The sequence below is a fragment of the Arvicanthis niloticus genome, chromosome 25 (genome assembly GCF_011762505.2).
Source record: "Arvicanthis niloticus isolate mArvNil1 chromosome 25, mArvNil1.pat.X, whole genome shotgun sequence".
Lineage (NCBI taxonomy): Eukaryota > Metazoa > Chordata > Mammalia > Rodentia > Muridae > Arvicanthis > Arvicanthis niloticus.
Genome location: NC_133433.1, coordinates 32,373,424 through 32,397,922, shown reverse-complemented (window position 1 = coordinate 32,397,922; position 24,499 = coordinate 32,373,424). Strand labels below are relative to the sequence as shown.

General features: G+C 43.7%; 2 protein-coding genes across 9 annotated transcripts in view; one reads left to right on the top strand and one right to left on the bottom strand.

Moving 5' to 3' along the window:
- Lactb2 (lactamase beta 2) overlaps positions 1-14,696 on the bottom strand; it is a 41,148-nt gene extending 26,452 nt beyond the window's left edge. Inside the window, exons 1-3 of one of the 2 annotated variants that reach the window (XM_076924346.1) lie at positions 14,491-14,696; positions 2,915-3,078; positions 148-274 (exon numbers count right to left, since the gene is read on the bottom strand). In XM_076924346.1, the coding sequence (XP_076780461.1) occupies positions 148-274; positions 2,915-3,078; positions 14,491-14,612 (413 nt within the window). In that variant the 5' untranslated portion in view covers positions 14,613-14,696. The remainder of the gene's footprint in view (positions 1-147; positions 275-2,914; positions 3,079-14,490) is intronic. The other variant, XM_076924345.1, reaches the window with a different exon arrangement.
- An 8,464-nt stretch (positions 14,697-23,160) lies between these two features.
- Xkr9 (XK related 9) overlaps positions 23,161-24,499 on the top strand; it is a 25,500-nt gene continuing 24,161 nt past the window's right edge. For 2 of the 7 annotated variants that reach the window (XM_076924339.1, XM_076924336.1), the window contains exons 1-2: positions 23,161-23,319; positions 23,406-23,512. The gene's annotated coding sequence lies outside the window, so the exon portion shown is untranslated. Of the gene's footprint in view, positions 23,320-23,405; positions 23,587-24,327 lie in introns of those variants that run through there. The other 5 variants (XM_076924340.1, XM_076924338.1, XM_076924341.1 and 2 more) reach the window with 3 other exon arrangements.

The window sequence follows — 24,499 nt, the reverse complement described above, 5'->3', positions numbered from 1 at the left end:
AGCAAGCCCCTTTCTTTCTCTTTCCTAAATGTGTCAGATTTCATTTGTATTCATGATTCCTCACACACACATGCAAGCACACCGAACTGTCTCCATCCTCCTTTATAACCTGTATATGCAGGCTGGAAGTCAGGGCTATTTACTCACCTGAGAGTGGCTCCCTCAGCCTTGATCACTTCTCCATCTTCTATATATACATATCGCTGTTCTCCATTTCCTATAATTTCTTCTTTCCGAGGGTTCCGTTGAAGTTTTTTAATACAGTAGGTGGTGTCTAGTCACAAAACATGTAAATATATTAAGTCATACTCAGAATGGTTTGTCTTTTTAAGAGACCAGCCCTCACATAGATAACACCTGCCAATGGCTGCATAAAACCCTAGCATCAGGACGACAGGACAAGAGAATTAAAGCACCGTACCTCTGCAGTGGAACTGGTTCACATGTCCCCAGGGTGTTGTCTTCTCCATGTCCCTCAGGTCACATAAAAGCCACTGTGACTTTCTAGTCATTTCTATCCTGTGTACTTACGTAAAGTCGTCCTTCATAATCTCAGCTAGCTTTTGACCCCAGAGGTGACCGGGAGACAGTCTGATGGGGTGTGAGCACCTTTCTCCAGGTGCCTGCTTAACAGGGAACGAGTCATGGCAGTATTCACCCCGCTACAACCGCCTGTGTTGTTAGTGCTCAAAGGGCTCCCAGAGACTGTAACCCTGAAAGTTAGCATACATGACTCCCCATTGATAGAAAGGAAACCAATGCTTTACCACTCAGCAGTGTCAGCCATTTAACCAGGACAGTAGCTACAGTGGAAAAAAGCAAAAGTCGGACATAGCTGGGGAAGGGAAACTGTCTAACAGAATAAAGACCTATAGTGGATATTCCTGGAGCTGAAGAGACAGCTCAGCTAGAAGAGAGGACTGGGAATGGGGCAGAAGCTGAGACATGACTTACAGGATAATCAGGGTGGGGAAAATGCAGTTGAGAGCTGGTAGGGCACAGAGCAGCGTTAGGAGAGGTCCCAGAACATGTGTGCGGTGGCTGTGACAGTGCGCCATCTTGTCTAATGAAAGCGCTGTCTGGGAACAGCAAAGTCACTTGTATAGGTAAGATGACCAGAAAGTGGGTGTTAAACTTGGCCACTGTGGCCACTAGACAGTTTTTAGTAAGATCCATGACAGTATTAACAGGACAGTCAATATGGCAGCAATATGTGGTGGGAGTGGGGGTGGGGGTAGATCAAACAGAATCTACAAGGGATGACAGCCAACAGTCCACCTGGACGTTATAAAGGTTAGGGCAATGGTGCTGAGGACAGAGGGAGAAATAACATTTACAAGTTATACTGACTTCTCCCCTCCTCCGAGACAGGGTTTCTCTGTGTGGCCCTGGCTGTCCTGGACTCACTCTGTAGATCAGGCTGACCTTGAACTCAGAGATCCATCTGCCTCTGCCTCCGGAGTGCTGTGATTAAAGGCGTGTTCCATACTGACTGTTGAAATTGAAAGATTTTGTTTTTACTTCTATGTGTCTGTGTGACTGTATCGCACGTGTGTGTAGTGTCCACAGGAGCCAGGAGACACCATCTCCTGGAGCCAGCGTTCCAGGTGTTGGGAACTGCCTGACACAGGTGCTGGGAGCCACACTCAAGCTCTCTGGAAGGGCAGGACACACTCTTAACCACTGAGTAAATCTCCGGCCCTAAACTGCTTGGTTTTGAAAAGTCTGTCATCAGTTGCTTCAAATTTACTCTGTATTGCCAAAGAAATTGTATAAATGGTATTTATATATTTTAGTATGGCCTATAAAATATATGTAGCTTTAAAAAAAAATACAGGTAGCCAGCACTGAAAATGACTTGAGCCATACCTGCCCTCGCAGAGACTAAACAGTAAAACACTACAAAGCAGGACAGCTACAGTACTACTGAAAGAAGGAAGAGTGGAGCACCGGGGGTGCAGGGAAGAAACCATGCTGAAGCAGAGTGCCTTGGAGCCGTCTCGATGGCAAACCAAGTCTGCACACAGCTCCTGTGGCTTCAGTAAGGCCAGGAGGGTAGACAGCAACATCTTTCTCAAGAAAGCACTAAGATGTTAGTAGCTATAAAGGGTGGTCGAGTTTTTCTTCTACTTTCTTTGTATCATCTGAATGGTAATTATACAAACATTTGTTCTTTTGTATAGAACCTAGCACTGTTTTTCTCTTGGGCAACCCCAAAGGTAATTCTCGACAGTACTTTCAGGGTGTTTGTATTTCGACTGTCATCTGTCATGTGGGGTCCAGTATGGAACATCCCAGCTGTGGCATCAGGCTGGTGTGCTCTGGTTTAGAATGTTCATGAACGGAAGCTCCTGGGAGCATGCTCTACTTTTGTTCATGGCTGTTGTCTCTGTGCCATGCCCAGTAACTGACACATAGCAGGTCCTGAATGATTGTTCAATGGCAGTCTCAATCTAGGACTGTGATGGCAGAATAAAGAATTTAAGAGAATAAGAAAGATGTCAGTACTAAGTAGGTTTCAGAGAGAGAAAACTACCGATATACTGATATATTGCTTAGATTTTCATATATCTTAGCAGCTGCCTTAAAGTTACCTGAAGGCCCGAGGTGATCCCCTTGGGAACAGACACTAACAGCACCGACCTCACACTACCCTTGGGAAGTGTTCAGCACAGCGCCTGACAAACAGGAAAGGCTCAACAGCTGTTAAAGGCTGACGCTCGGGTGTCACAGAGCCTAAAGCTTAGCTTTGTCACTGGCTGAAGGGAGAAAGCATTTGAAAGAAAAGTTTCCCATGTCACTTCTGCTAAAATCGACAGTATTCATGTTGTATCAATTAAAAAAAATCAATATAGTTGAAAGCTTAAATTATAAATGATTTCTCAAGCATAGCTAAACATGATTTTCTGCTTACCTTTACTGATGTTTTTACAAATGTCTACTATGCCTCCGGAATGATCAGAATGCCAGTGAGTCACCAGGATTTCCTGGATTTCTGTGTCAAACTCAACCAAGGCTTGCTTTAAACAGCTGATATATTCTGGAACTGATGGCTCTCCAGTGTCAATGAGGATTCTCCTACAAATTACAGGGAAGACAATCACAGTTGGAACCTGGAGTTCACATTAGCACGCCTTTACATAGATAACTTGCATTAAATTAAAGAAAATATAAACTCTTACTTTGAACATATTACTCCAGTTTAAAGCAGTATTTTACTATAAGGAAAATATTGCTTCTTGGAAAGAAATTACAGCTAAATGTAAATGTGAACTATGGCTGTCGGTGGGGATCTTGAGCACCTGAGTAGCAATTAAAGTAAACACAGCACCATTTGAAACTATCTCTAAGGCAGGCCTTTTGTCCGTAGTTCAGAGGTTAAATACCTTGTCTTGGGTTACTCTGCAGTAAAACAAAACAACCCCCCAAAACAAACAAACAAAACAAACAAATGGTAGGACCAGCATTCACTCAGACACACTGAGGCCAGAGTGTGTGCTCTTATGAGCTCTGCCTGGCAGATGTGTTATAAATTCAAGGATTAGAATTTAACAGCACCCTTAAAGAAATGTGGTCTTATTTGTGGATGAAACAACATATGTTTATTATTGCTAGGATCATGCTGGTTTAGTAAATTACAGGTTGTAGATTCTCCTCCAGTAACCACAGCTTCCCTAGCCCTGAGACGTTAGCTGGGCTTCCAGTTCCAGGCAGGGTTCTCTGTATTGAGCAGGGTTATACCCACAGACAAACATCCCCATCAAGGAAACTTCTCTCTCTCTCTCTCTTTTTTTTTTGTTTGTTTTTTCGAGACAGGGTTTCTCTGTGTAGCCCTGGCTGTCCTGGAACTCACTCTGTAGACCAGGCTGGCCTTGAACTCAGAAATCCACCTGTCTCTGCCTCCCAAGTGCTGGGATTAAAGGCGTGCACCACCACCGGCCGGCAGGAGACTTCTCTTTTCAACAGATGGAGACCACTACAAAATTGCACAACCAATCGAGATGCAGAGTGGTGGAGCCCGCCCCCACTGGATACATCTACCAAACATCCCCACATCCAAGGCTCAGGGAACACTGGAAGATGGAGCAGAAAGGTTGTAAGAGCCAGAGGACCTGGGAGTTCCCTGTGAGAATTTTCTCCTAGTAACATCAGAAGCTATACCCATAAAGTCTCACCCACATCACCCAAACATGGGCTGAACAAAGACGATACTGTAGAAACTTAAAATTAATACAAAAAGCTCCGATTTTGGTTTTAAACTCAAATATTAACTTCTCCCAGGGACACATCCTGGGAGAAGCACTCAACAAACAATGTTTATTCAAAGGCTCAACAAACATTCCAGAGGAGGAAAGACCCAAGATAAGAGTTTATGAGCCCTTAGCACAGTAAAACCTGGGTAAACAGAAGCTACTTAAGTTGACTCTGTTTGTTGTAAAAGATAAGGTACAAATATGAGTTACTTAGCAACCAGGCCTGAGAAGGGAAACCGACCTTGGGAACAGCTGTTGAAGTCAGTCAATAATAAAAGTTATTGATTAAGAGGTAAAATTGCCCTTATGAGCCCTGTGAATATGGTATAAATACTGCCCCCAACTCTAATTCGGTGCTCTCTTACCTGCATACAAGGAAGCCCTTGTGCACTAGTATCAATAAACCTCATGCAATTACAGCAAGTCCTGTTCGTGTTTCTGGGGGAGCGTGTCCCTTGGTTTTGGATCTATAGAATCCAACAAAAGCTACACCCATAAAGTCTAACGCACATAACCACCCAAACATGGGTTGAACAAAGATGATACCAATAGCCATAAAAAATTGGATGAGAAAAGCCCATGAGGCTTCAACCCAGCATAACCATAGGCAAGTGAAGAAAGCTGGGAATAGAGAGGTGGTTTTCTTGAGGGGAGAAAACATCAATTGGTTGTCCAGTGCCAAGCAGCCTGAAAACACACATACACGTACATTATACAAACTGAACAGATTATACTTAGGAATACATAGGTGTGTGTATAGCATATATGCATGCTATAACAATTAGTGAAAAAAAGAGACCATGGGTTTGAAGAACAGTGAGGATGGGTATGTGGGAAGGTTTAGGGGATGGAAAGGGAAGGGGTAATGGAAGGAGGAAGAGAAAGGAGGAGGAGCAGCAGCAGTGGCTACAGAAGATGGCAAATGAGAGACACATGGTGCTCTACTGTGTCACCACAAATCTAAAAACAGACAAAAAACAGACAAACAAACCACCAAGCCATTACTGAAGAGTGAGATGTAAACTGTGGAAAGCCAAGACAGGGCCACAGTAAACAGCAAGAAAACAGAGAAGTCCATAAATTATTAAATGTTAGCTTTCTGGGTGAAATGATAGGCTCCAGTGTAAGAATCAAGAGCCCTGCCTCCCTGGCTCTAGGGCTACAAACAGAAGAGGAAGCTAGCCTGGAGATCTGCGCCTGGGCAGCAGCCCTTCCGATGGGAGGTCTGCGCGTGCGCAGCAGACACTCCACCGGCCTTGCCAGCACTGTGCCTCCTTCCCTCCTAGGTTGAGATGAAGAAGGGCACCTTTCATTGCTCTTCCAGGGGAAGCAGAAAATTTGGCACTACCGCGTAGTTCAAGTTCCAGAGGTGCCATCGTTTACCAGCCAAGCAAGGACAATCTCTATAAGTTAAGGAAGTTTATGACGGCCGTGCCAGCTCTGCAGAAAATAAGAAAAGGGACTCCTCAACAGAGGAGGAAGGAGTTTCCATTATGAAAGTGCAGAAAAAAAGGAATGTCATGAGTAAAATAGAATCTAATAAAATCCAGAGAATCATCAGAAATACTTTGAAACTTGACAAAACAACAACAAAACAAACCAAACAATCCCCCACCCAAACCCCAAAACCAAACCAACACACACACACACACATACAAACACACACACACACACACACACACACACACACACACACACACACACATCCATGGTTAATCTACAAGAAATAGATGTATTCCTACACAAAGAAATTTCAGCCTAGCAATGGATACATTTACTAGCTGAATTCTAATAAACTTTTCAAGTATAGTTAATGTTAGTGCTTCTCAAATTTAAAGCGAACAACCAAACTCATTCCAGGGAGCCACTATTAACTTGGCAACAACATCACACAATAAACAGATTTTCTGTTGTGGGAATCTAGATTTAATTAAAAGAATAAATGAATAAAGAAATACTTAATAGGACATGAAAATAGGTGGGAAACTATCTAGGGGTGAAGAGGGGGAGGAGGAGGTTATAGAGGAAGAAGGGGTGAACCAGATAGATTAATGGGGGACTGAGACCTCCTGCACACACCAACACACCACACCCAGATGCACACAATTGGTTACAAAGTGAGAAGGAACTACATGGGAAGAGAAAGAGGTTATCAAGAAGGCCAGAGGAGGGATGGATGCCAATGGGGGAGAAATAACCCCAAGGTGTAGTAAGGACCCCAAGGCTATGCAGACACTGTACAGTACTAGGCAGCTGACCTAACAGTAAACCATTACACTGTGCCCTTCCATGGGAAAGGGGCTGTAGGGAATAATGCAGGAAAAACATGAGCCAGTTTATTTCTGTAAGACATACCTATGGCTGCCATTTTTAAATTTTGTATTGCTAGCCTGTGATTGTGTTCTTTTGTTACCTTTCTTTAGCAGTTGAAGGACTGACTTTTCTCTGTTATATGAAATGAAAGAATTAGGATACTGTTTTCCCCAAGAGCCAATTTATAAACTTATTTTTGTTGTTTTGTTTGTTTGTTTTGCGGGGCAGGGTTTCTCTGTGTAGCCCATGCAGTCTGATCACTCGCTCTGTAGACCTGGCTGACCTTGAACTCAGGAGATCCACCTGCTTCTGCCTCCTGATTACTGGGATTAAAGACGTGCACCACCAGTGCCCAACCATGAATTTCTTAACTCTTGGTATTTCATGGCAAGATTAGCTTTGGCAAACATGACCCATTCATTATTCATCTATAACTGTTTATAAATTACCTACTCTGTGTCATGCCTTTCATTCTTTTGGGAATATAAACAACTCTGCTTGCTATCCAATGATGGGTGGAAGGGGTAGCTGTGGAGGACCAGAAACAAAGAAAATAGTATTTACCGGAAAGCATTTTCTCAGGGCATTCAACTTGAGTAGGTGGGGAGCCGTTGGAAAGTTCAGAGGATAATATGCTTGTTTTTCAAGCATGGGGACCTGAATCAGGACGCTCAGCACCCAAGACAAAGGCAGGCGTATGGTGACTTGGCCTATAACTCCACTGCTAGAGGGAGGAAAAGGGGGTAAGGAAGGATGGGGGGGTGGATGGGGTGGATAGGGTCCATAGCAGTCAGACAGGGTCCTAGGGCTACTGGCCGGCTAGGAGACAGATAGACAGATGGACGACGGGCCTCCCTGCCTAGACAGTGGAGCCAAAAGGGTGGATTCCAGCTTGTGAGAGGCCGTGTCTTAAAAAGTAAGGTAAAGAGCAGTAGAGGAATACACCTGCCACACTTACATAGATGCACACACACTTGCATGCACGTGTGCACACACCCACAGGAACATCTACAACATACATACACACCCTGAGGAGTTGCACAATCACTGGACGGCCATATTTCATTCGATGGGTTTGTTTCTCATATCGATAGCCAACACAAACACACACCTTGTACTGGTACAGTTAGTTAGGAAGTTGTGACCAAGAAGTTCCATGTGCTCTTGTATAGCCGAGTGACTTAGGAACAAAAATATATGTATGTTAAAAGCCAAAAGGATTTCGAACGTTTTCATTAAAAAATTAAGTGTTTGAGGAAATAAATGTTTTAATTTGATGTAAATATTATGCTATATGTATGTACATATGTATGTATATGTGTGTGTATGTATCAAAATATGTGCTTCCAAATTTGAGTAAGCTTAATTTGTATAATTTTAAAATAAAATTATAAAAAATCTTGGGTGAGCAAAGTGTTTCAGCTGGTAAAAGCACTTGCAACTGAGTCTGAGAACCTCAGTTCAACCCTTGGACTCAGTGGTAGAAGGGGAACTGAGTCCTTTACCTTGTCCTCTGACCCCTGCATGCATGTGGTGGTAGACGCTCACACTGTTACATACATGGATAGAATGTGCAATTAAATATATAGGGGAGGACAGTGACCTTATGGCGCATCTTCACTGAGGAGACAACTGAATGGACTTTAGAAAACTGCTGTAAACTCCTCTGCAAATGGGCATGCTGGCTCTAGGGGGCATAAGGTCCCACCAAGTGAAAGCGCAAGGCCTGCAGTGGCTTAAAGGACATTTAGACGGCATAAGTAATAGGACCTGCAGAAAAAGGACAAGGTCAATCATTCGGAGACTTCTAGGTGGATACTGGTAAAGACTGGAGACACGAAGGGGGCAGTTCAGAGGTGACCTTGACTTGGGTGGCAGTGAATCTGATGGCATTCCTAGATACCCCCCATTATCTATGTAGCATGCAGTGATACATTACTTTACTTTCACTACTTTATGAACATGAGCCCCAGGAGGGCAGGAAGCTTGTTTGTTTCTTTCTGCATTTGCAATGGATTGTGGTGCTCTGTACATTTAGTCACACTGAAATAAATACACACAAAACTATACCCTAAAACACTTCCTAGCCAGCCTGGTCTACAGAGTGAGTGAGTTCCAGGGCTACACAGAGAAACCCTGTCTCAAAAAACCAAAAAACAAACAAACAAAAAACAAAAGAACCCCAAAAAACCAAAAACACCCCCTAGGCCATGATCCTACATTTTTTTGGCTATCTCTGTCTTGTGTGTGTGTGTGTGTGTGTGTGTGTGTGTGTGTAAATGTTATTCCAAATTCTTACTGCTCTTTAACTAGCATCACCTGGACTATTTTTGGTCTTTGAAGGCCTTAAGGTCTTTAAAAGGAATCTTTTCCATGCCTTGTATCAAGAATGCTTTAAATGTTGAAAGCACACGAGTCCCTTATCATCATAGTCAAATCACGCGTTGGCCTTCTCCTAAGAAGCAGCTTTCAAATGCCTGACAATCTAACACTGAATCTAAACTATTATAGTCCAGACTACATCATAGTGATCAAAAGTTAGAACAGAATTAACAGAGCTAATACACAGGTTTATCACACTCTAGTAACACAGAACATAGGTCTTCTCGAATGTCCGTTGTTGTCTCTTTGCAGATCAAAGTCTGAGTAAATACAGCCTCTGGAGGTTGTGAAACTGGCTCCCAGGCCTTTGCAGGTTTTTTGTTTGTTTTCAGTAGCCTGACTGACCAGTTCTGGCATAATAGGATTGGGACTGGCAAAGGAAGTATGCTTGGAGAGGGTCTCAGGGCTTCTCCAAGGCCTGGCACAAACACAGCCTGCTCACAATGGAGCAGAATCCAGATCCAGGGGAGAAGAAAGAGTCTGAACAACTATTAAAGGGGAAACTATAATACAGATAGTATTTAGATAGAACTAAACTCCCTGGCATGTATATTTATTATATTTTACTCTTCATATCAACTCTAGGGAGTTTATTATAGTATTTTGTAGAGAAAGAAACTAGGCTTGAGTGAAACTAGGCTAAGTGAGTTACACCAGGTTTCTCAGGATCATACAAGGTCCAGTGACGGTCAGTATCAGAGCTACTCACTGCGACTCTGGAGGACAGCACTACTTTAGCTGGCAGTGAAATCATTCTTCATGGCATAAATAAAGCCTCAGCTCTAGATTAGAAAACTAGTTCTGGTCATGCGATGTGTAATGTCCAAGCATAGTTACTGTGGTGATCAGTCATCTCTGAGTGTATTGGTCACTCTATTACCTACAGTCATAGACAATAGCCCTATCTCAGGAGGTCTCTTTGCAAACGAATACAAGTTGTATTCATAAAGGGCTCAAGAGAACACTGTAGGTAGATCTGCAGAGGCCTAGGAGTGAACTCACTGCCTGGAACATATCAGACACATAATCTGTTATATGATTAGAGAAAAACTCAACTGAGTTAGTAGAATCAATTGCTTTATAGAAATTTTATATTAATAAGATAGTATATCAATAGTAAGATATTTATTAACTGCCCTTTGTCCATTTGCTGTCACTCACCCAAAACCATTGATATTGTTGACTGGCTACTCTGAGCCTAGTGTTGTCACCATATTACAAGGAAGCAGAAGCCATAATCAACACTGCAATGTGCTTTCCCCAGGATAAAATTTTGTTTTAATACTTTCATCGAAATTTCACTGTGTCTGCACAATATTACTATGATGGAGATACTATACAATTCATTGTATAGATAAAGACCATGTTAGTGAGATAACTATTTCACCCCAAGTTGCACAGCTACTTGGAAACATCCAGGATTCTAAGCAGGCAAAGAAAGTTTAGTCGGCTGGAGTGTCCAGCCCTAGTTGATATTTCTACAATCCAACTTCCACATCCAGGGTCGGAGAATCCTGAGGAAGGCAGCTGGAGACTTGTAAAAGCAAGAAATCAGGATGTCTGCTGCAAGATAGTGCTTTCCACATAGGACAGGGAAATGGCACTCATGACATTTCAACCATATGATCGGCTAAACAAGACCTGAAAAATGACAATACCAGTTGACATGCTAACATGGATGGACGAAATCTCACAAGGCCTTAGCCCTACATAAAGAGCTACAGGCAATTAATGGCTCCCGAGAGGAAGAGTCAGTCAGTCTTCCAGAGAAGAGCTCTCTGATAGGCTACCTAATGCTAAGTGGTCAGGCCTAAACAAATACAGATGAGCAATAATAAAAGCACTCAGCAGGTTGTAGTTATGTATTTATACATAAATTGTATACATATTGTAACAATGACACTTAAATAAAAAGAGGCCATGAATCTGAGAGAAGTTGGAGGGAGGACAGGGAGGAGGAAATCATGTAAATACGGTGCTCAAATATGAAATTCTCAAAATAGTATCCACACCAAAAATAGTTTAAATTCTATGGCCTTTTTTTTTCTGTTATAATATACAAAATCTGTCCTCAAAGTAATTTTGACAGGGAAGGTTAGAATTTCAGCTGTTTCAGTGGTTCTGGGGCAGAGGAAGACAGTTACAATACCCTGGAAAAGGCTTATTGCGTATGGGCATATTAAATGTCAGGGGAGGTCCACTAGGGATTTAGTGAACTGTGATGTCTACGAATTGACCAACACAAAGGTCAAAGAACAGCTAAAGCTGTCAGTACTCCAAGAATCAAACAAAGCAAAAATTAAGAGAAAAATGTAAGCCAATGCTCAGTAAGGATTCACTATGCCCCCTCTGCTGTCCAAGACTCAAGGCTGGTAATACAGAAACAAACCCTGGCTGATCTTCCATTACAGTGGGATAACCAAGTAGAGAGACAGTGGACTTTATACATATACAGACCTTAAACTTAAAAAAAAAAACTACTGTTGAGATGAATATCACAAAACCTACGGTGCATTTACAATCTAAGAGGTCAGGGCCAACTTTCACAAGGAACTGACATTTCAAATGATCTCTAAATGGCGAGGGAAGTGAAAAAAAAAAAAACAGAAGAGAACTTAAGTCAAAGTCTGGAGGGAGAAATCTACCTCTTCTGGGACACTAGGAAGGCCGACTCTGGTGGGCCAGAGCCTCTGAGGGTGAACAAGATGGCTACCTTTAAGAGAATGGACTGAGGAGGGGCAAGAGCAGAGGCAGTTAAGCCTGACAGGAAGCCAGTGCAGACATCTATGCAAGAATTGAACAGGTCAACTGTAGTCAAAAACACATTTCCAGGATGGCTTGGATGTGTGCGGGGAAGAGAAATGTTAAGGAGTGTTTAGGCATTTTGTTTGCTCAAATACAGGGATGGTTTTGTTTACAAGACAGGGGCCACCAGTTCAGGAGGGCCTACACTTCACTTTAGTAGGATGGACAGGTTCAGTCTGAGGAACACAGGTAATGGAGGAGACTTAAGAAAGCCACCAGCTCTGAGCCTGACTGAAGTTGGGCTTCTGTTTTAAACTTGAATGTTATTAATAAACAGATGACAGGTAACACCCATCAAGGAAGCGGGAATGAGCATCTGAACAACAGAGTGTGGAAATCAGGGCAGTGTAAGTGTTAACTTCATCATTGTGATACAATGCCCAGCAAAAGCAACCCAAGGAGGGGCCTGTCTTGGGTCACAGTTTGAGGACACAGGCCACTATGGAAGGGAAGGTGAGACGGCACGGGCCACTCTGGCTGCGGCAGCAGAAGTGGCCACTGGTCATACTTTGTGCACGGTCAGAAAGTGGAAAGGGTGAGGGGGACAGATTCTTGGTGTTCCATTTGCTTTTTCTTTTTTAAAAATTCAGTTTAGGACTTGAGTACATGATATGTTCTTGCTGTTCAGGGAAGGGCTTCCTATCTTGGGGAAACATCTCTTGAAATTCCCTCTCAAAAGCCTATACTGTAGGTAAATTCGATAAAGTTGACAGTCATGATTAATTATCACAAGAAGTCAGGCAAGTGGGCTCAGAGGTAAGGGAGCTTGCTGTCAAGTCCGACAACCAGAGTCTGATCATCAGGATTATCAGGGTGAGAGGAAAAGAATGGCATCCTGTAAATTACCTTCTGATTTCAATATTTCTTTCTTTCTTTCTTTTTTTTTTTTTTTTGGTTTTTCGAGACAGGGTTTCTCTGTGTAGTTCTGGCTGTCCTGGAACTCACTCTGTAGGCCAGGCTGGCCTCGAACTCAGAAATCCGCCTGCCTCTGCCTCCCAAGTGCTGGGGTTAAAGGCGTGCACCACCACCGCCCGGCCTGATTTCAATATTTCAGTCACAGTGTGGGAGAGAGCTTGTGCTCGAACACACACACACACACACACACACACACACACACGCACACATACATACACTCACAGATACACACATGCACGATGTGCTCACCAACACACACGCACGCATGCATGCACACACTCACACACACGTACTCGCATGCGAGTACACACATACACAGACACACACTTGTATACGTGCATGTGCACACATGCACACACTTGCACACGAGTGTACGCACACGCTCACAGACATACACAGACATACACATGTGCGCACACACAGAGACAGACACACCCGTGCTTGTGTAATTGAATAGCATGAAGTTGGGATTGCATTTAGAGGAGTCCAAAGCTCTGATAAGGATGGAGAATGAGAGAAGAGCAGCTAGAGGCGGTGTTGTGTTAGCAAGGACGGACTGGCCAATGAGCCCCAAAGTTAGCAGAAACAGAAGTATAGAAATGCTGTTGAGACCAATGATACAGCACCACCTATACCCTTAGACCTTTCTGTGAGGTGGAACAGTGGACACAAGCCTTGGAACATCTGATTTGGACCCAGTTAATATTTGCTTCTAATCACGCTTTAGTGTGAGTAGCATCACCTGCACATTAATTATTTTACCATTACTTATTACTTAAAGATCCCATAAAATATAAATAAGAATAAAATTATCACTTAAGCAGAATATATGATTCCACTGGACATTTGTGCTTAGTAACTGTTCATCTTAATAACTTCTTCATCCAGTTTGCACAGAAACCGGCCATCTATTTTAACCCTGGAAGAAAAGCAGGCTGTGTTGAATTTACTGGGACTATCCAGTCATCTCCAGCAGAGCGTTCTCCAAGGTTATTTAGACTATCTGCAATTTAGGCGCTGACTTCAGGATGAGTTTAAAATGAGACATCGAAGAGACTGCCCTGGGCCGAGGAAGCGCAGCTCAGACTACACACTAGAGGTTCGGTGCTCTGTTGCTAACTGTGCAGGAAGCCTAAATAAAGGTCCTGTACTTATTCATCCTGGCCTTATTCACGCTGGGCTTAACCTTTTATGACTACTTGGAATACTTCCATTTCCTGTTAGTCAAACGTTTGTAAATGTCCTTTACTCTAGGGCAAATATAAGAGACTTTAAATGCAAACAAGCTATGCTTGTCATACACGATTAGAAGAAAAAGCAAAACCGAGTTAGTTTCTCCTACCCACAGGCTGGGTTCCTCTTTTGATTTTAGACTCAGGTTGAACTGGAAGCAAATTCTGCCCTCTACTGTAAGAGACTGGATTCAGTACAGTCAATAGCTTTCACGATGGGAGGCTCTGGGCAGAAGAAAATCAAAGAAGCAAATACTGGGGGTTCTGGAACTAAGGGCCTTGCTATATGACTCACCAAGCCTGAACTTGGCTATATAGACTAGGATGGCCTCGAACTCGGGGCGAATCCCTGCCTCTGCATTCCTAACACTGGATTTCAGGTGTGCATCATCCCGTAAACTCATTGTGTCACCACCACCTGCGGCAGCCAGACAGCGAGTAAACCGGGATTCAGACCTGGGAAGCCTGTGCTTTTCTTATGCTTTCTGTCCTCTGCGGAGCTCGGGGACGCGCTGGGGGGCTAGCCTGGCCTTTCGCTGTCTCCCTGCCACGCGAGTGTGTGAGCTGCGGGGGTCGGAGGTGGCGTTTACCTGCTGCCGGTCCCCACCAGGTACGTGTTGGTGCCTTGTAGGGTCATGGGACCCGGGTTACAGCCCAACACGCGCACCACCCGACTGGACAGCCGCTCGATGCGCTGCAGAGCCGCAGCCATCGCTACCTCGGTCACCGCAGGCGACTAAATTCTAAGTCACAAGGCGCGCAGCGGTCTCAGGCCCGGAGGGCAGGGCGGCGATCACGTGATATGGTGCCTGGATCGGATCACGTGAGACGTCGCGCAGAGGCCAGGAGTTGATTGGCAGCCGCTATCGGATGACCCGCCCGTCTGCGTGGCAGCTAAGGGGTTGGGGGTGGGGATTGTGTTCACCGTGACGGTGGCGTGAGGTGGCCTGACATGGCCTAAGGTCTCCTAAGGTGGCCTGACCGGCCCGTACCAGCCTAATCCGGCTCTGTCGCAGAGCCTCGTGTGTCTCTGGACCTTGTTCGCAAGTAGCAGAGCATATCCAATAAGGATGAGCAACATCACTTCATTGTAAAGTTAACCTGCAGGGATGGGGGAGGGAGGGTCATCCGCGTAGCAGGTATGCGTGTAGGTACTGAGTCACCAACCTGGGAAGGAATGGCAGGCCAGTGATTTGAAGAACAGCTTACCTTTCAAAATAAAGGATGCAACCAATGTTTACTTGTACTTGCGTGCTTCTTTCCAAGGGCCACCTCCCAACATTCCTTTTTAAATCCTCAACAAAGGAAGGGAAAAAAAAGGAAAGAAAAAAAGAAAGGAAGAAATGCGACTGCAGACCTGCGGAGGCCAGAGGACAACCTGACAACTTCAAGTGCCTCAGGAAGTGCGCATACCCTTCACCAGTGTGGACTCGTCAATCAGGCCAGACTGGCCAGCTGTTGACAGCTGTTGACAGCCCCAGGGATTCCCGTCTCCATCTCCCAAGTACATGCGTTATAAAAATGAGACACCACGATCCACGTTTTTACACAGCTTCTGGAGGATCAAACTTAGGTGCCATGTTTATTAGGCAAGCGCGTTACTAACTGATCTCTCTCCCCAAACCCCACCAACTGTCAACTCTTAAAAATCCCAAGGAATCCTTAACAGGCACAATTCCTTCCCCCCCCCGCCCCCCCCCCCCCCATTTTATAAATGTAAAACGGAGTTTGGGAGAACAAAGCTCTCTTTCGCCTCTGTTTCTACTTGCTTTGCATGAACACGTGATCCTATCTGTGCAGACTGGAGGAGCTTGTTTTTCTTCCTCTCTAGGCTACTCTTGCCAAGGGACATAGGTTGGTTTAGTGTCCAAGATGAAAGTGATGATGTAATTGCTCTGTCTTTTCCAATTTTCTCTGTCTTTTCCAATCCATTGCTTTTCACTTTAAAACTTTGAGTTATAAATTACTTATAAGAAAATGCACAGATCCTATGATATCCATCAAATTATGATGAATATATACAACAAAAGTATATACAAATATATACACACACACCTTAGCCTATTCCTTTTAGGAATAATTGAGCAATTGATATTTCTGATATTCTGGTCTGACTTTTTAAGAGAGTCCTGTTTTTTAATTTTTTTATTGGATATTTTATTTACATTTCAGATGTAATCCCCTTTTTCCATTTCTCCCCCACCCAGGAACCCCCTATCCTGTCCTCCCTCCTCCTGCTTCTATGAGGATATGCCCCCACCTACCCTCCCCCTCCCAACTCCCCACCCACAATTTCCCCCACACTGGGGCATCCAAGGACTTCCTCACCCACCTATGCCTGACAATGCCATCCTCCCCTACATATACAGCTGGGGCCTTGGGTCCTTCCCTATGTGCTCCCAGGCTGGTGGTTTAGGCCCTGGGAGCTCTGGTTGGTTGGTATTGTTGCTCTAGGAGAGTTCTTTTAGATCACTCATTCTTTACAGAAGAGATGGCTTCAGAAGTGAACAGCTCAGCATTTCAGAGTAGCTGAAATAACATATTTGCTGCATGTGAGAAGTTTCTGCTTTGTGCCACAGGAACTTCATTCGAAAAGTGCTATTGAAATTAGGTCATTTATTTTTGTGATGTACAGTGAATGTATCCTTTAAAAAGTCCTTCGAGTATCCACGGAGTCATTTATGTCAGGTGTTTTCATCCCACCAACACTTACTCATAGCAAGCATGCTCCCCACACAGCTTGTAGGCAGCTCTAAAGTCCAAACATCTTTTTTTTCCTGAGATTGGCAGGTCAGCGTCATCCCTCTGTTGAGGTGGGCTTTCTATTGGTGCAGCTACTTTTGAGTCATTCCTGCTTCTTATAAGTAACCTCTTACTGATGCCCAGTTAAAACAACAACAACAACAAAACCTCATTGGTTCATCAAGTTGGACATTGATGCAATGCGGTTGTTACTCTGGACTGTTGTCTTGTGACTCCCCAGAAAAGTCTCTCACACAGCACTTTTCTCTGCATCGGTGACCTGACATAACCAAAGATGAGCTGGGGCAGCCTGGCCTTGGCTCATGTAGAGCAGCAGCATGTAAACGAGGCTGAGCTGCTTCAGTGGGGAGCATCCACAGAGGAAGCTCCAGTATGGCCGTCCTTTTCTGTATGGTGTGTCTTAATGTGCCTTTAGCTACGCTACTGAGAGACTAGGAGTAAGCCAGACTCCCTGGTAGGCAGACACATAGGGAGAGGAGCCATGGTTAGGGAATAAAGGTGGTTGAATTTCCAAGATGGCCGATTTCTACCTCACCTTTCTGACTTGAGACAAAAGCCTGGCAACTGCAAACAATGCTTTGTAGAGATTTGTCTCCCATCAGCAGGCCCCAGCTGATGGACTGGCTCAACAAGTTTAAGGCTGTATCAGGACATGTCACACAACAGTTCTGGACTAATCAATCAACGTATCTGTTTTCAAACTGACCACCCCTGCATTAGAGGAGGAAACGTCTTGAGAGGCTTTAAAGGCCGTGCCCTCGAGAGAGATGGGATGTTTCGGCTTTCTGAGTCTCCCCTCTGCTTTGCAGAGGGTCTCTGTTCCGTGTGCTGCATGTGTGTTTTCTCGCCCTCCAACAACCCTTTCTCTAGCTGCCGATTCTGTTTGTGGTACCTGAGGTCTGTCTCCTGCCACCTGTAGCACTTCAGATATTTCTGACTTTTAATTCGATAACTTCTGGAGAAAACAAACTGAATCAATACTCCTGGACTATATCACACATGGTCACATGGTTTTGCTACAGGCAATGAGATATGCAACTAAGGCTGAGAGATCAGGGTCTGGAGTGCCCACAGGAAGACTCTCAAAATGGTGGCCTTTCCCCACACTGTATGGAATAGTGTGTCTTCCTGCCGTGTCAATGGTTACATGGCTCCTCTAGCAAATGCTGAAACACACAATCAAGACTGAATTCACTATGCAGAAGAAAAATCTGAGTAGACAGTCTGGGAGAAACCCAGTGAGACTGTCTTTCTCTGTGAAGTATGGAATGGCATGCCTACTTGAATGGAGTCTATGGATATATATATGTCGGTCTGTGTCTGCTGGGCATGGCCTCTTGGGGAGTTTGACCGTGCTTACAGCTGTGGGGTGGGTGCCGGGCTGCAGGGAGGCACCAAAACACTGCTGGGGGTAGGAAAGCACAGTCTGAGATGTGGAAAAGCTGGAACTGCTTCAGGGGTTCCTGAGCCTACCATGAGGAAGGGGCTGTGGGATTCTCAGGCTCTTAGACATCCAGATACCACTGGGAGTCACATAAGAGGCAAAAATGGAGTCAGGGGCCCACAGGGTTGGGGACAGTGTGTAACCCAGGGTGGGAGTGGGAAGAAGGGAGGGGGGATCCGATTGTCCTTAGCTTGACAGAGGCAGGCTTTATGACGGTTGTGGCTGGAAACACAGAGAGGCCTTCTGTGGGAGAATTAAGTTGTGGCTCTGTAGGTGAATGCCTTCTTCATGGCTTACCATGGCAGATCTTGATGAAAGATGCAGCCCAGGGTTCTAAACAGTTTATTGTCATGGCGGAAAATGAATGCATAAAACCATATCCCATTACTCAGGGTGGGCCTGAGACTAAATATCTTTTGCAGGGAGGAATGTCTGGGAAGGGAAGCTTATTGGCTAAGCCCTCTGGTCTCCAGGTACCTCATTAGCATGGGAGACCTCTGTTTTGGGTCTACATGACCATAGGACACGTTTCTTTTATGTGAGAAGCATAGCATGTGTGTTCCAAGTCAGGAGTCTAGCAGGGACCTGGAAGTCACCTAAGCCTCAGGTGTGTGCCCACTGAGTCTCTGGGTTTCCACCTGCTCTTCCTTACCAAACATCCCGGCATGGTTTTCTGTCCCACAGATGTAGAGGTCCTAAAAAGTTGAAAGTTTTAGAATAAATTTTGAGGGCTCTAAGAGCAACATGTAAAGAGTAAGCATGTCCACACGCTGCCACACTTGTGTAACCACTGCGTTGTACAGTAGAAACTATGTTTCTGGCCACTTGGTGGAACTATTGGTGAAGGATTAGAAGGTGTGGCCTTGCTGGAGGAGGCGTGGCCTTGCTGGAGGAGGCGTGGCCTTGCTGGAGGAGGCATGGCCTTGCTGGAGGAGGCATGGCCTTGCTGGAGGAGGCGTGTTGCTAGGCTTGAGCCTTGAGGTTACAGAAGACTTGTGCCATTTTGAGTTAGTTTCTTTCTGTCTCTTGCTTGTGTGCTGAGTTATGAGCTCTCAGCTGCTTGTCACCATGCTTTTGGTTCACCATCATGGACTCTAACTCTGGAAATGTAACTCAAATAAACATTTTTATTTTATTATTATTATTATTATTATTATTATTATTATTATTATTATTATTATTATTATTATTATTATTATTTGGTTTTCCGAGACAGGGTTTCTCTGTGTAGTCCTGGCTGTCCTGGAACTCACTCTGTAGCCCAGGCTGGCCTCGAACCCAGAAATCCGCCTGCCTCTGCCTCCCAAGTGCTGGGATTAAAGGCGTGCGCCACCACTGCCCGGCTTTCAAATAAACATTTTATAAGTTGCTTTGGTCGTGGTTCTGCAGCATAGCAATAGAAATGCAGCTTATAATAGTGAAGTAAGCTACTGCTGTGCTGTTTTTGAGAGGACTGCGTTGTTTTGTGGGATGCTCTGGGATGTTGGGGTAGAGATCTGGTTGAATAACACAAGCAGAGCTTAATGGGCAACTTGGTAGGAGTTTAAGACAGTGCTGAGGGTGACACATGGAACTCCAGCTCAGGACAGAAGGGAACAGTGTTAGAATCTGGGCTACCGAGTTCTGTGATTTTGACAAAGAATGTAGCCAATTTCTGCCCTCTTCCTCCTAAGAGTGAAGCTAAACTGAAAAGTAGTGGACAACATTGAATCGGGGCTGGCTTACAGGTTCAGAGGTTCAGCCCAGTATCATCAAGGTGGGAGCATGGCGGCATCCAGGCAGGCGTGGTTCAGGAACTGAGAAATCTACATCTTCATCTGAAGGCTGCTAGCAGAATACTGGCCCCCAGGCAGCTAGGATGACTCACTTCCCACAGTGACACACTTCCTCCAACAGGGCCACACCTTCTAATAGTGCCACTCCCTGGGCCAAGCATATGCAAACCATCACAGTAAGTCTACAATGAAAAAAGAAAGTGAGGTGAAAACGACACACAAAATATACAGTTTGAAGAGAAAAAGAGCACCAGGAAATTCCCTATTAGAGGAAAGGTAGGGTGCCCTCAGGGCAAGAAGCCCCAGCTCAGACTCATTTGTGAAAGGAAAAGGCCGAAGGAATTTTCTGCTCCTAAAAAGCAACAACTGATCAAAGCTACTGAAAACGTGATTTGAGGGGACCATGGGTTCTCCCCAGTTTGGCAGCCAACCTTGGCAGTGTCCGCCAAGTAAGTTCCCGTTTGAGTCTTGAAGGATACACTAGTAAAGAAGCCATGGACTCTTCCTCCATGTTTTCAGAGAGGTGCTGAGGCCAAGTCAGTGGCATAGGAGTCCCTGCATGAAGGTTTGGAAAGGCAATTGAGATCCTTGGAGATCCTCAAGCTGGTAAAGACATCTGTCAAAGCAGCTGTAGCCAGGTATCGGAACCAGCCCAAGAGAGAAAGTAACAAAGTAGTAGTAACAAAGTAGTAACAAAGCTGGAGAGACAGCGCTCCAAGCCCTCGACCCCTGGCATACAGGACTTACTTGGAGTGTTCCCTGCTCTGTTTTGGTCTTTCTTTGACCCAGGACTTCCTCACTGTGCCCCAGCCCCTCCCTTGTTGTATATAATGTGTATCCTATATTGTGATCTGTATGTAATTTTCTTTTGCCTTTTGACCTTACAGAGGCTCAGAAGAGATGTTGAACTTTGGATTTTGACTTTTAAATGGCGTTTGAGACTATGAAAGACTATGGCAATTTTACAAGTTGGACTAAATACATTTTGCATTAAGATATGGTAGGAGCCTATGAGGTCCAGGAAGTACAGTGTGGTGATCTGAATGAGAACTGCCTTCATAGGCTTACATGTTTGAATAACTGGCCCCAGGTTGGTGGAATTGTTTGGGAAGGATTAGAAGACGTGGCCTTCTTGTTGTAGGTGTGTCACTGGGGTTGGGCTTGGAAGGTTCAAAAGACTCATGTCATTCTCAGTTTCTCTGCTCCCTGCTTGTGGATTGAGATGTGAACTCTTAGCTTGCTGCTCCTGCCACCTGTAGCTCCGCCCTTACTCTGACATCATAGACTTTAACCCTCTGAAACTGTAAGTCCAATTAAGTACCTTCTTTTATAACTTGCCTCGGCCATGATGTCTAACTGAAGCAATATAAAAGTAACTAATAAAAACATACAAATATGCCTGTGATATGTGGACTTAGATTCCTTCAGTTTATATGCCTGACAGTGGCATGCTTGAGAGTCACATGGTAGTTTTATTTTCAGTTTTTGAGGACCTTCTATACTGATTCCCATTGTGGCTGGGCAATTTCATATACCCAGTAGGAACAAGTAAGAGTCCCTGTTTCCCCACATCTTTCCCAGCACTTGTTGTTATTTGTTTTCTTGGTGTGGCTATTTCTGACTGGACTGAAGTGAAATCTTAGCATTCTAATTTGTATTTCCGTGATGACTAAGACTGTTGAACATGTTTGAAATGTTTCTTAGCCATTTGTATTTTCTTTTTTGAGAAGTTTCTGTTAAACTCATTAGCACATTGGATGATTGCATAATTTGGTGTGTGTGTGTGTGATGTATAGTTAGCAAAATTTTTTCTTCCCTACTTAGTATTTTTTAATTTGGTGATCTTTTCCTTTCCTTTGCAGAAGACCCTTAATGTCATGAAACCTAATTTGTCAGTTCTTGGGTTTATTTCTCATGTGGTTCAGTTCAGAGAATCCTTACCTCTGCCTAAATCTATTTTGCCTTCACCTAAAGTGTATTGTGTATGATTTCCTCTAGCAGTTTAAAGGTTTCAAGTCTTATATTAAGATATTTAATCTATTTTCAATTAACTTGAGTGCAGGATGAAGAAATAGGGATCTAGTTTCTGAATGAAGAAAGAAATTATAAGGAAAGGAAAGAACATGGCTGCTTCTAGGTATGGTGGAGGAGAAAGTTTATTATAGATATGTGGGAGAGCATAGCCAGAGGCAGGCCAGAATGGACATGATCAGACTGAGCTGGGCCATGTGGGGAGGAGTGGGGGAGGGGAAGGGAGAGGGTGCAGCTGTCAGAAGGCCAAAAGCACAAAAGAGGTCAAGTAACCAAAATGTCTGGAGTGTGTGTGTGTGTGTGTAAAAGAGTTTCTGGGGGAAGGGCACCTCTGGGCTGGAATGTTCAGGGTAGAGGGCGGGGTATGCTAGCTATACCTTGTAATAGATTGGGACTCAACCATTTATCTCTGAGTTCCAGAGTTGAAGACTTAATAGTTTCACGCATCTACTTGTGGAAATCCAATTTTCTCAGCAATAATTTTTTCCCCCAAGACAGAATTTCTCTGTGTAGTTTTGACTGTCCTGAAACTCACTCTGTGGACCAGGCTGGTCTCGAACTCAGAAATCTGTCTGCTTCAGTCTCCTGAGCACTGGGATTAAAGGTGTTGTGCCACCAATGCCCAGCTCAGCACCATTGTTTAAGAGACTGTCTTTTCTCCACGTTATACTGTAACTGTGGGTTCATTTTGAGGTTATTCTATCAATGGGCTGAATGCCTGTTTTTGTGCTCATACCGTACTGTGTGTGTGTCACTATTATGACTCTGATATAATTTGATATTGGATATTGTGATACCTGTAGCATCATTCCTTTGCTTTAACTGTATGCCACTCCCTGTGCTTCTTATGTGAAGTTTAGGACTTTTACCTAATTCTGTGAAGAGGCCATTGGGCCTTGGGTTGGAGTACAGTGACTTTGTAGATCATTTTTGTCTAATGTAGCCATTTTCACAATTAGATCTGCCTATCAATGAGCATGGACACTCTGTCCATCTTCCATGTCTTAATGTCTTTATTGTAGAGTTCATTCAGTTTTACTTCCTTGGTCAGACTTGCTTCCAGGCATTTTATTTTATTATTTTATTTTGAAGCTGCTGTGAATAGAACACAATCTCTCAATTATATTTCCTTAACTATTAAATGGTCAATATATTAAAGGTTGGCATCTAACCATAAAGAAGGAAGCATGCTTTGTCTCAGTGAGAGTTGTAAGAGGTGCGCTGTCTCTGTCATTGAGTTGTGCAGACTCCTATCAAGAGATAGAGGGGACATGTGACTAACAGGTGACTTCAGTTTCATTTTAGTATTCGATCCTAAAGAGTTGACAGTGAAGAAATAAAACTCAGAAGCTGAAGCTTTCCAAGAAGAGACATTGAGTTAAAGAAGGCTTTTATATTTGTCACAAGTAAGTCTAGTTTTACAGGAATTGTTTGGCTGATTACGTGAAACTTTCACAGTTTTAATTTCTTTTAAATATCTGTTTTATTGCAGAACGATCATGTACTGGGGCAAAGATTATATATTTTGGCTGTCAGCCAGCTAGCCATACAGCTGGGCTACTCTCTCAATGGAATGCATTGAACTGTCTCACTAAGTCCGTGAGTAGAAGCCACATTTTGTAAGTGGTGTTATTTTTCCTCGGGTGGTATTGGAACAGTGATCAACTGTGGAGGTAAAGATGAACTATCTGTAATACAAGGTATAAAACTGTAATTATCCAGAGAGTTGTGTGGTATCTGTATGACAGCTACATTGTTTACTGTGTAGACTTACTTCCTGTTGGAATTCTGTTCTGTCCGACCAAATCAAGAATTCGAACATTGTTATGTTAACAAATTTATTAAGTCAAATGTTCTGGTAATAATACAGTTTCTGTTTCTTAGAAATGATTTTACCTTGGGAAATGTTAATAAAAAACTGCTGGGGTTTTACTTAATCATGCCAGGCAAAGGAAGTTTGTTTTATGGATGGATTGATAAATATATACACAGACTCCCTGGGTATAATAGCCTATAGTTTTGAGTAAGTTACTTACATTAAAAGTTCTAAGTAAAATTTCAGTTCAACTATTGTATTTTGGTTTGAATATTCTGAAATCAGCTGATTATAATTTTACTGGAAGAGTCTGGAAAATGAATTTTACTCATGTCTCATAGGTAGAGTAAAATATCATTTAGGATTATTCTGTAGACTCTTAAACAAAATGTTTATAAGTTGAAAAAGAACATAAGGCAGTAGGCAGTAGTTTGCATGTGTGCGATTTTGTAATCCTTCCCTCCTCGGCTTTGAGAGACTGGGTGTTCTTTCTAGAGAACAGCGTGCCAGCTCCTGTGGTTCACAGGTAGAAACACCACAGACTCATCAGATTCCAATTCGTTTTATCACAGATTTAGAGACCAAAGTCCGGGGTCAAGGTGCTGGCGTGGGTGCTTTCTGGAGATGCTCTCTCTCTTTAATTGCAGACGGTGGTTTCTTTGCTGTATCCTCTAGCCTAACATCTCAAATGACGTTACTATTCTTCTTTAAGATTGCATCATTTGACTATAAATAAGTCACAGTTATTGAACCAAGGCTCTCATTTAAGA